The 11,408-nt window shown below is 36.7% G+C and overlaps 1 protein-coding gene across 3 annotated transcripts in view; it reads left to right on the top strand.

Annotated features, from left to right (window-relative positions):
- KIF20B (kinesin family member 20B) overlaps window positions 1-10,572 on the top strand; it is a 34,619-nt gene extending 24,047 nt beyond the window's left edge. For all 3 annotated transcript variants that reach the window (XM_069019642.1, XM_069019644.1, XM_069019643.1), the window contains 11 exons: window positions 403-463; window positions 1,078-1,203; window positions 1,464-1,600; window positions 2,565-2,720; window positions 3,619-3,795; window positions 4,364-4,528; window positions 5,824-6,027; window positions 6,410-6,487; window positions 7,223-7,370; window positions 8,708-8,850; window positions 10,333-10,572. In XM_069019642.1, the coding sequence (XP_068875743.1) occupies window positions 403-463; window positions 1,078-1,203; window positions 1,464-1,600; window positions 2,565-2,720; window positions 3,619-3,795; window positions 4,364-4,528; window positions 5,824-6,027; window positions 6,410-6,487; window positions 7,223-7,370; window positions 8,708-8,850; window positions 10,333-10,410 (1,473 nt within the window). In that variant the 3' untranslated portion in view covers window positions 10,411-10,572. The remainder of the gene's footprint in view (window positions 1-402; window positions 464-1,077; window positions 1,204-1,463; window positions 1,601-2,564; window positions 2,721-3,618; window positions 3,796-4,363; window positions 4,529-5,823; window positions 6,028-6,409; window positions 6,488-7,222; window positions 7,371-8,707; window positions 8,851-10,332) is intronic.
- Window positions 10,573-11,408: the final 836 nt, after the last annotated feature.

The following is an 11,408-nucleotide window of genomic DNA, read 5'->3' on the forward strand; positions in this document are numbered from 1 at the left end:
TTCCAAGCAGCTGGAGAAAGCTTACAGAAGCTGGGGTAAAAATAAGAGTAGCCACCTGAAATTAGTTTTAACAGATGAATGAAAAATGTTTAAAGAAATTCTCAATCAGGACATTATTTAAAACAATTTGACAATCTGTCTAGTAATAAGTACTTAATACCTGCAGAGTTTCTGATTAGGGACACTTAGATACATTAGTAGTAATGTCTCTTTTTATTTTTTTAAACAGCTGGAATGCTACTTTATACTAGATGAAGAACTTATTCATTGGGACCATTTGTCTCAAATACTTTATTCATTATTTATTAAGTTCTAAATGAAAAGCTATTAATTTCTAGCATAGGTATTTGTTCCTTTCAGCATGTTTTAACTTCTTTAATTTGCTTTCAATGTGATATTTAGGAGCAGTTGAATAAAGAAAAGCTGGAAGAAATCTCCAAACAATACGAGAAAACACATAAAGGTCAGAAAGAACCATTATCATTCCAATTTTTTTGTGTGTGTGCAATGACAACATAATGAGTGATCATGCCAATAACAAATTTGGAGAGTCTTGTATGTTTAGAGTACCAAGACACTCCAACCTGGACATTAAAATCTCACAGTCAGAAAGTAATTTTTATTGAATTATTATTAGATATATTTGTAAGCAAAGAAACAGTCTCAGATTAAGAAACATAAGCCTCGGATAAAGTTTTAGTGTTAACTTATTAAATAGTGGGGTTTACTTGCTATTTTAGTTGCCCATTTTAACAAAAGCATGAACTAGCACAATATTGCGCGTGCTGGCATGATGTTTCTGCAGATTTAATAAACATTTAGCAGTTGAGCAGTAGTTAGTTTCTCATAGGCATACAAGCCAGAGTCTGACATTTAACACCAAAACACACATCTAAGTTGGTGAGAATAGAATCTCTTAAGAATTTGGGATGTGGATAGTTCAGTACAGATGCTCTATTTCCTTGTAATAGAATTTTTGATCTCAGGGAATGGAGAAATGACTTGTAATTAAAGCACTTTGGGAGCAAATGGTGGCAACTAGGAGGCTCATCTGTGAATTTGTTTTCAAATTTTCAGATCTGTGTGCAAAGGAAAAAATAATTGCAGATATGCGGATGACATTAGAAGAACAAGAACAGACTCAGGCTGAACAAGATCAAGTGCTTGAAGCCAAATTAGAAGAGACCAACAGATTAGTTTTGGGTAATCTCTCCATGGAAAGGGAGTAGGGAAGCAAAATTGTTTTGAATGTGTTTTGTGATAGTTGCTTTACATTTCTGGTTTTACTTGTCAATTGTTATTTAGGCATTAGTTTTACGTAACAAATAGCAATTTCCTAAAAGGCTTCTGTTGTCTGTGATCATAGCTGATAAACCCAAGCAACTTTAGTAGAAGGATGTGAACATGTTTAAATACGTGTTTAAAATTATACATTATGCGATCTCATTTTGTGTTCTGACTAGAACTGGAAGCATGGAAACAGAAATATAGAGAGCTGAATAACCAGTGCAATAGTGACTGGCAGCAAAAGATGAGCAAAAATGAGGAGAAAACCATAAATGAAAATGAGGAATTAATAAAACTGCAAAAAGAGCTGAAGGTAAAACATGATATAATTCATACTTAAATCTAAGGCCATAACTCCCATTTAGGAGTCTAAATTGTTTGGGGATCATTGTCTTCAAGAGCCTAGGGCATGATATGGCAAGTTATTACGCTGGTAAAGGAAAGCTCCTCTGAAGAATCTTGTCATGCGGCATCACTGATGCCCCATAATGGAGTGCACCCTGCCCTACGTTTTGCTACTGCTATGCACAGTGCTTCTGTAGCTGGTCTCCTCTTAGTTGTCTTAATCCAACTCCTGATATCAGTTCCAGAGATCTTTCCTGTCAGTTGCTAAACCAGACTCTCTCAAGATCTTGTGCTTGCTGCATAACCTGTAAGCCCTTCCTGTTATGCTGAGGACTTTCCTCTAACTCTCCTTGCAATGGAAAGTAGACTTATTTTCTAAGCAACTTTACAGGTGCTTGCTGCCTTATATTGTAGAATGTCTGACAACAGGTTTGATTGTGATAGAAAAGGAGACAAAATTGCTGTGGATTAGAGTGGCATTTGTAGGTACATGCTATCTCTGCCTACCATTCAAACTGTACTGCATTGAACTGTACTCACTTTCAGTCTTGAAGCAGAGGTTGGTTTTCTAACATGACCTTTAAGGTAGCATAAAAGATTGGGGATTTGTAAGGTAGAAGTGTCTCTTGACCATTACTTTTGGTGTAACTTTTATAGTATCTGTGATTTACTCAGAATGCTTTGAGGAAAAAAAAAACTCTGTTCCATGAAGATGTGTCAATCTGAATAAGAAATGCTGAAAATTGATAATTTTTTTCAATATAGAAGAACAAATGAGAGTATAATACTTTTATCTTGGAGTATGCTAGAGTAAAACTATGCTACTGCTTCTGTTATGTTTCTGAAATTAATCCATTCAGTGGTATTCTGAATTTTAAGTCTTTTTTTTTCTCTCTCTGCTTACAATTTTGTTTCTGGTTTCATCAAATTAGGAAAATGAGGCAAAGTATCAAACTGATAGAAAAAAGTGGCTTGAGGAAAAAATGGGACTCATAAATCAAGTAAAAGAAGCTGAGAACCATCGCAATAGGGAAATGAGAAAGTTTGTGGAGGATAGAGAACATCATGTAAAGCAACAAGCAGAAATTGTAAGTGACTTTGTCTCAGCAGGGTCCTGTGGTGTCTTCAGTACAGAGTAAATAACATGTCGAGTGTTGAACAGTGGGGGCACTTGAGAGTAGCTGGCCTTCGTCAGTTCCCTGACTTTCTCACAGGGCAAAGCCCAAATGAGATGTTCTCAATACGAAAAGGAAGAATAGGAGGATCATAAAATGAAAAAACTTTGTACATAATGGAGCTTAACATGCCTGTTCCTTCCTGTCCCGTCACTACCACCTCTCTATGAAGTCTTCAGATTTCCTTTTGTGTGTAAAACACCAATAAATAACCTACACTTTAATGAATTGCTCCTTAAAAGCAAAGAAAACTTATATTGGAAAATACTTGGTCAGTATGCTGTGGTAATATGTGCTAGCACTGGGGAGACTGATAGTTATTGACTAAGACACCTTGCTTGCTTACTGGACTCCATCAAGGTTGTAATTTTTTTATCAAATGAAATTATTATATGAACCTCTGCAATCTAAAACTGCATTTGCATCTAGAAGTAGGTAGCAATGCCTTTATGGACCTGCAATCAGTACAGGAGGATTTTAGGAGCTTACAACTACTTTTACTTTATCTGTGACTTTTCTTGCCTGAGAATTGTTATTAATAAAATCTTCAAGTGAGCAAATAGGAGCTGCAGTTCTCTAAAAGAAAATTCTCTTCACAAAGAATATAAATACAGATTTTCTAATTGCAACATGGCTTACTCTTGCATATTTGTACTGAAACTAGTTCTATGTGAGCTTTATAAGAGCTGCATAGGCTCTTAGGCTGACTAAAGCCATAAAATAGTGCTAACTGCAAAACAAAACTAGCAGAAGAGTTCAGATACTGCCTAGAAGTGGTGTTCTATTCTAACTTACCTTTTTCAATATTTAGGAAAGACTTGCTGCACAGCTGGTAGAGAAGGACAGCAATCTTCAGAAGTGGCGTGAAGAAAGAGATGAACTAGTAGAAGCTTTGGAAGTACAGCTCAAGACTTTGGCCTCTAGCATCATACAAAAAGATAAAGAAATAGAAGAGCTGAAACAGGCTGCACTAATGGCTTCAGAAAAGGTCAATTCTCTTTATTCTTTCTGTGTGATTTTTTGGGGGTTTTTTGTTACTCGTTAATTCTGCAAAATACTGTAGTTGCTCTTTGTATTCTGCCTCTGTTTTTAGTTCTTAAACACTGTCATATTGAAACCATTTGCAGCTAATTTAAAAAGAAAAGCTTTATGTTTGTTTGAAACTGAATTTTTAATAGTAATAGGAATTTGAAAATATTTAGTAGTGCAAGTAAACACACTGATTGTGAATTTGGACTGGATATCTGAAACAACTCTCCCATTTGTTGTCTTTTTCACTGCACCAAGAGCTTCATGGGCAAATGGAAGGTGAACTTAGAATTCTAAATAAGTATAGTAAAATAGAAGGTCTTGTGTTAGGTTTCCTCAGACTCTTAAAAGACTTTACTTCACTTTACATAGAGGCATTAAATTATTGCCTTTGTATTGGATACCTGGCTGGTTTAGCCTGCAGTTATAAAACTGATATGACCAAGTAATCACAATGATGCTCGTGATATATATTACTTTCTTTTGACAGCACTGAAATTTGTGGCAATTTTCGCTATGTTTATTAGGATAAGGAAACTGACATAGAAGATCTAAGGAAACAGCTGGCAGAGAAAGATGACTTTATAAAGGATATGAAACAGCAGATTAAGCATGAAAATCTTCAGTCTTTGGCAGAAGTACCTTTACCTGAAGAAGGAAAAGATAAAATGGATCAGTCTGTAAACAAAGAGGTATGTTTGTTTATGTACTAATGATATGTTAATAATTTTTTCAGTATATATTTCTGTATATAGTTCTGCAAATCTCCCAAAACTTCTTTGTACTTTACTGTATCTTCAGTTCTAAGTTCTTACTCATTCTTTCGCACTCAGAAAATAAGTACTTTAGTTAATCGAGTATTACCTCTCTATACATTATAGAACCTTTACACCTGAGGCAAAAACTAGTTAATTAATCCAGGTTCTAGAGATCTGGAGACCTGGTATTTGTAGTGTCATCTCAGTTTGATTATGTCAGTGTTAAGGGGATTTCAACTCACACCACTTTCACGATGTCACCTGTCATGTAGTGAGATGATTCTGTAATTAACCAGTCCATATGGGGGCTCATAAGAACAAAACAGTATCTTACATCCTACTCAAAACCAAACCAAAATAGTATTTGAAGTGTACACAAAGCTAGAAATAAAAGCTGTATGATATAATCATGTGAATAATTATATCTGAATTCAGCTGTGTGCTCTTGGAAACTTAACCTCTCAGTGCTGCAAATGAAGTGGCTGATTATTAGATAAGTCATCTGGGAAAAAATGTAAAGCGTTTTAAATGGATGACCAATAGCAGGGCAGACTGGGGTTTGCTTTCTTCCACCGTAGGAATCCTGTGTGTAGCTTTGTTAGCTAATGACACTAACCATTCCTGGGCAACCCTATTAGTCTGCTCTGTTCTTGGGAATGCAGTGCTGCTGGGATTCTGGGTGGGATTCCCTCTCAGAATCCCAGCAGAGCCTGTTGGAGAACTACCTTTTGGCATTCCATGAACTTTTATAATTTTCCTTTTCAAGAGGAAGGAGGTACCCTTCAGGGTGAACCAATGTAAGGAGGAACATCAGCTACTTGGGAATTCTCTAGTGTAAGAGGGGAAGAGAAATCCCTAAAGATAAGCTAGAGAAATACACTTTTCTAAGGAGCAGCAGAGTTAGGATGGAGACAATCACTAAGGTACTCTACCCTTGAGGAAAAATGACTTGGAAACAAAGTATCAGGCTGAGTTCAGCAAGGAAAGTTCTGTGATCATAGATCCAAGTAAGTTCAAAATTTAACAAAAAAGGTTTTAGATAATAAGGGTTAAACTCTGCTGTAATTGAAGCAGATTCCTTCACTTCTGTTATAAGTGTTCTAAAAGCTAACAGCTGGAAAATAGAACACCTACTTTGCAATCCACTGGGGGGGGCATGAAATATGTATTATATAGTATTTAACTCATAGTTTAAAACTTGTTTTCTTACAATTTCCATATACTTGCAGGACCATTCTGAAATTGTCCTTGACTCTACAGAAGTGTCCACAGAGGATGGAAAAACTAGTCGGTTCCCAAAACCAGAGATGGAAATCCAGTTCACACCTCTGCAACCCCATAAGATGGAGGTGAAACACCAGGGCAGCACCTCACCAGTTACAGTTAAAATGCTCAGGCCAAGAAGGAAAAGGAAGAGTGTAGAGATGAATGAGGTGTGAACTAGACCAACTGACAAAATCTGTTATGCAACTTTTCTGTTTGTTACTCTGATCATTTGTTAAAACTCTAACTTCTGATTTTCTGCTGAGATCCCAGGGATATAAGTAGGGTATTATTTAAACCCCATGTTCCCCAGGTGGTGGATCTCTGGGCTTTGCTGAATAAGGTCATAGACTTCAACTGATCCGAACTCTGTCCCTTTGTGCCTGATTTGTACTTTACCTTTTACATTTCTCTCTCCCAGACAGTACCATTTGTTCCTGTCTCCAGCTCTGATCTGTGGGATTACAGATCAATTCTATCAAATTGTTTGTTTAGGCAGTCATTGGTATAAAAATATTGGTATCAATTATAGTTTCTTCTGATTTTCTTTAGGATTTTGTGAAAAGTGAGAACAAAAGAAATGCAAAACCTGCTATGGCTGATTCACCTTCTGCAAGCAACAAAAAAATGGTTTGATTTTGTTCCATTTTTGAAGTTAGTTTATCTGTAAAGGTAGACTTGTGAAAGGAGCAAATATTCTCATGCCAGCAGTATCTTATCCTTATCTATGTATTTCAGTAGGATTCTTCAACATTTATGTTGTCTTTCTACTAAATTCTATAAGTCAAAGGGTCTGTATTTGCCAAGAGTGTGTAGTGTCCCAGCTGCAGTGTGTAGTGATTCAAAGGGGAAGGATGTTGCATATTAAATAGTTAAAAAGACTATAGAACATGCTATTAAAATGTGCTGTTATAGGCAATGCATTTGAAGTAAAACTAAAGTTTATCTATATTCATGGCCTTAAGATTATTTTAGGCCATAGTAGTAACCTGGGCAGCTTCAGAGGGTGAGTGAGAGATTTAATTGCCCCACCAGATTCTTTAATTTATAATTAGAACAGCTTGTCTAATAAAATACTCTACAACTTTGAATCTGCCTTATTTAAAAAAACCCAACCCTCTGTTTCCTTTATGACTCATGCTCTTAAATGCATTCTGTGAAACTTTGGCAATTTTCTGTCCTCTAGGTGTAAAATGAGGTTGTCTACTTTACTTGCTGTAGTGATATTATGAAAATGAGGTTTGCTACTGACACCTTTGTTCAATGTGTCAGCTTGGACATAACATTGAAGTAAAATAAAATTAAATTAAACTTGAAGCTTAAGTCAATTCTTAGCTTAAACAATGATCCTGTATTTCTGTACAGATCTCTACTACACAATCTCTTGGAAAAGAATATCCCTTAAGAAGGCAAGAATCTACTCTAAGTAAAAAGTCAGCTAAGAAGAAAGATGGGACATTACAGAAAATTGGTGATTTTTTCCAAAGTTCTCCTACTATTTTTCATTCTAAAGGTTTGTACAGTATAAGTAAGGCTTATTTTCTATTCTCTGGCCATTGCAGAATGGCAGAGAAGAAAAGATTGTCTTGGTTGTGAGGACCAGGTAGAATGAAAGATGCAGTGTGAAATATGTGCATATTTATCATAAAAGCAATGATAACTGTTAGGCCCAAAATGTTGGAGTTACTCTGTGCTTATTTACAGGTAAAGGCAATTTTAGAAACTTACCCTGCTGCTCTAACAAAATCAAGGGCTGAATCCAAACTCTAAATCTTACCTTGTTTTATAAGCAATCCCTTGTTGCTGTGGAAACTTTATTAATGTTTTTTGATGTATGTTATTTCTATGAAATCTGAAAGCCAGTGACTCATGAAAATATTTGGAAGACTTCATTAAACTGAATATGGAGCAATTAATGGATTTTGTTAAGTTTAGGTATAGCCTTGGGAAGATTAATTGCTAGGACTTTCTGTTGAAGGATATGTTTTTCTTTTTTCCTACAGTAAGAATGATCTCTGGGTTACTGTGCTTCTTACAAAATAAAAAAAATTAAAATTAGCAGAGGGCACAGGGAATCACCAGTATTTAATTCTAAAAGACACTTGCATTTGTTTGTTTAGAACAAAGTCGGTCATTATTTAAGGTGGACAGTTAAAATAAACTCCTGCACCAACTTGAAAGCTTGTCCTGCTACAGAGTACATCTTATCTGGCATAATACAATCTAGATAATAACTGTGTGAAATTTTAAAAAAATTTCTACCTTTGTCATATTGGTACCATGAGCACAGTATTTATTATTATCAATGGAAGCCAAAGTCAGACTACTTAAAATTTCATCCTTAACTTGGATACTTAATTTGAGCAAATGAGTTCTGTTTTGTAACCTTTTTTACCATGTCCTGTATGGTTTCCCTCTTTGTATAACAGTATTGCTTATTTCTTATATTTCTTATTTTTGTCTAGTGCACATTCTCTTCTCTTTATGGAACTAGTTTGATAAAACTATAAAAATGTATAGAGAAAATTGACTGTACTTCTGTCTGCACAAAGAAGTTAAGCCTGTTGTTCAACTTAAAAGTCTTTAAGTGAGATCTCAATGAGATCTGAATCCTAATTGATTTTTAATGTGCCATTTAAATGTGTCCTTTAAGCATTTGCATCTGAAGCTACAGAAAACTCCTTCCAGCTACAGAAAACTTGTAGTCAAATACCACTTCTGAATTTTTTTATTTGAACCTTGGACTACACTGGTTTAATTTTTAAACTGTTTTAATAAAGCCTGCTTTATTCATGAATTTTGAAGCTCACAAAGCCATGACATGTATTTATGATAAAATTTGTCCTCTAGCAAAGAAGCTTATTGAGACAATAAGCTCTCCCAAGTCTGCAGAACCAGAAAATGTCAAAGAAAATGAGCTGAAGCCAAAACGGGCTAAGAGAAGGCTGTATTCAACTGACATTTCTTGCCCTCTGGATATCCCTGGTCCTTCAGTAAGTGATTAAGATTCCTGTTTTGCCCACTGTAATGTTTTTCTGTAATCTTAGCTTAAAATTAACAATTAGGGGAAAAAGACAAATCTGAAGGTCTAATCGAGTTGCAGAAGAGGTTTGAAAATACCAACTTATTTCTTTATTCTACCTAACCATTCCTTTTGGTCTTTTCTATCTGCTGTTTTACTTGATTTTTTTTGTTTTCTCACCTGTCTTTCATTGACTGCTGACTGACTGTATAGGTGATAGAGCAATCAGAGATACCTTCACATCTGGATTCACAGATATCTTAGTTGTGGTGTGTGGAGGATTACTCTTTCTCTGCTACAGCAGTGAAGTCTTAATTTGTTTTTCCAGTAGTTGCAGTTCATTTAAGTGTAGCATAAAGGGAAAATAGAAATAGAGACCATTAAGGGATCCATGGATTTGGAATGACGTGATTGAAACACTAACAATAAAGGTCTGCATGTACAATTAACTTTACAGGTGAGCACCAAAGGTATTTTTCAATTCCATTTATGCCCAGCTAATATTTGGGCATAATAGCATGTGGATACATCCATGCTTTTCAAAGCACAGTCTAAATAGTCTTCTGGATGTGTTTAAATTGTGTGGCTCTGTCTAAACCAGTCTAAGAGTCTTACAGGCCTGGGGTTTGAGGTATTGCTTCTGAAATCCAACTTCATGCTTTAGATAGTTAATTGTAGTGCTGAGCATTCTTCTGCTCTGTTGGAAGTACATCTCTTTATTCTGTTCAGTCCTTTCTTCCCTATGCTATGGTAAGCATTTGCCCATACAAGGTAGCCTGTTGAATTTTCTGTAACTGTATGAATGGGCGCAGCAGAACCCAAAATTCTGTCCATAGGAGGAAGACGAAAATGGCAGAAATGCTTAGCAAAACGAGGCAAGAAGTTTGGAAGTGAATAAAGAGGTGAAAGACTGGATTGTGGGGAAGTCAGAGAAAGCTAGAGAAATTTAAGCTAAAAGTGTTTCCTGAACACTTCCAGTATCAGAAAATGAATATTAGAGACTAGAAGTAAGAGCTGCATTCAGATAATCTTTTTCTTTGGACTTTATTTGTTCCAGCAAAAAAAGGGATTTTGTATGTTTATGGAATTTGTTGCTTATTATGATGCACTAAGATGGTCTCTCCATCCTGGAGACCTCTGACAAAAAACATAACAGAATCATAGAATTATTAAGGTTGGAAAAGATCTCCAAACCATTGAGCCCAACTGTTAACCCAGCACCACTGGATTAACACCAGAACCACACATTATTTGAACACTTACAGGGATGATGTTTTCCACCACTTCCCAGGCCAGCCTGTTCCACTGACTGTCCGCCCTCTCAGTGAATAGGTCAATTTCACCTGAGTGACTCATGGGAAAAAATACACTGTTGGGCACACAGGTCTAAAAAGTGAATGTCATTTATCTTTGAAGAAATGCTGAATAACATATTTTAATCCATCTTTTTCAGATCCTTATAGAACAAAAAAAGAAAGAAAGTGATCATCTAATCATGAAGCGACGGCTGCGATCAAGAATAGCAAAATAACCTTGCAAAAATGTGTTTATATTTCTTAGCTAGGACCTATTCCCACTGTATTATTCTTGCTCATTATATGTAGGAAGTAATAGATATTTAGTCATGCTTGAAAATCTGTATATAGTTGTATAGAATTGTTCTGACTCTATTAAAATTGAGCAGTTCAAGAAAGCTTGTGTGAGAAACTTTTTGTTTACTAGGGAACAGTGTCTTTGCAAGTGTTCATAACTTACTCATTGTGCAGTAAGAGCAATGCCTGTGTGGAATGATTTAAATTATTTTTTTTCACACAGCCTATCTACCTTGACTTTGAGTGGAAAGAAATGAGTACACATTGATACTTTGGATATCCTTAAATTCTTTTAAAATATTGAAAAAGTTGCTTGCCTCAACTTCAGCTCCTTTGGGGTGAATTTTTTTCATCCTTATGGCATTCCAGTTACAGACAAACTGAAGGCTTCTGGAAGGAACATATGAGGACACTGTTTCATAGAGATCAAGCCTTTATCTTTGGCAAAAGAAAGCAAGGAGGAACAGTGGCACCATTTGAGGAGACAGCTGAGGAAAAGGGGGGTGATTTCCTGGAGTTAAAGTGAAAAAGGGAGCAGAATATTTTTGGGATGTTTCCGTAGATAATGCAAGTATTTGAACGTGGTTGAAACCTGATTCGTGCTGTGAGAGAGGAAAACTAGAAATGCTTTAAGCAGACGTGGCCGCGGGCTCCGTGCAAGGCCGGTTCCCTTGCGAGCCCCGCCGAGAGCGCGGCCCCCGGGAGGTGGCGCCGGGACAGCGCCGGCCGCGGCGCGGGCACCCAGCCGGGCGGGACCGCGGCGTTCGCTCTGTTCTGAGCTAACCCGCCTTTGATCCCGTTCAGCCGAGCTTTGCAAAGACAGATTCGGAGCGGGGCCTTGCAGGACTCTATGCTCTTGCCCAAGTCCTAGGCCTCCACATCTTTTTTCCCCGCTCCCACGTGCCCATACACACAGTAGTGGGCACAGAGCCCTGGC

Source organism: Aphelocoma coerulescens, chromosome 6 (genome assembly GCF_041296385.1).
Source record: "Aphelocoma coerulescens isolate FSJ_1873_10779 chromosome 6, UR_Acoe_1.0, whole genome shotgun sequence".
Classification (NCBI taxonomy): domain Eukaryota; kingdom Metazoa; phylum Chordata; class Aves; order Passeriformes; family Corvidae; genus Aphelocoma; species Aphelocoma coerulescens.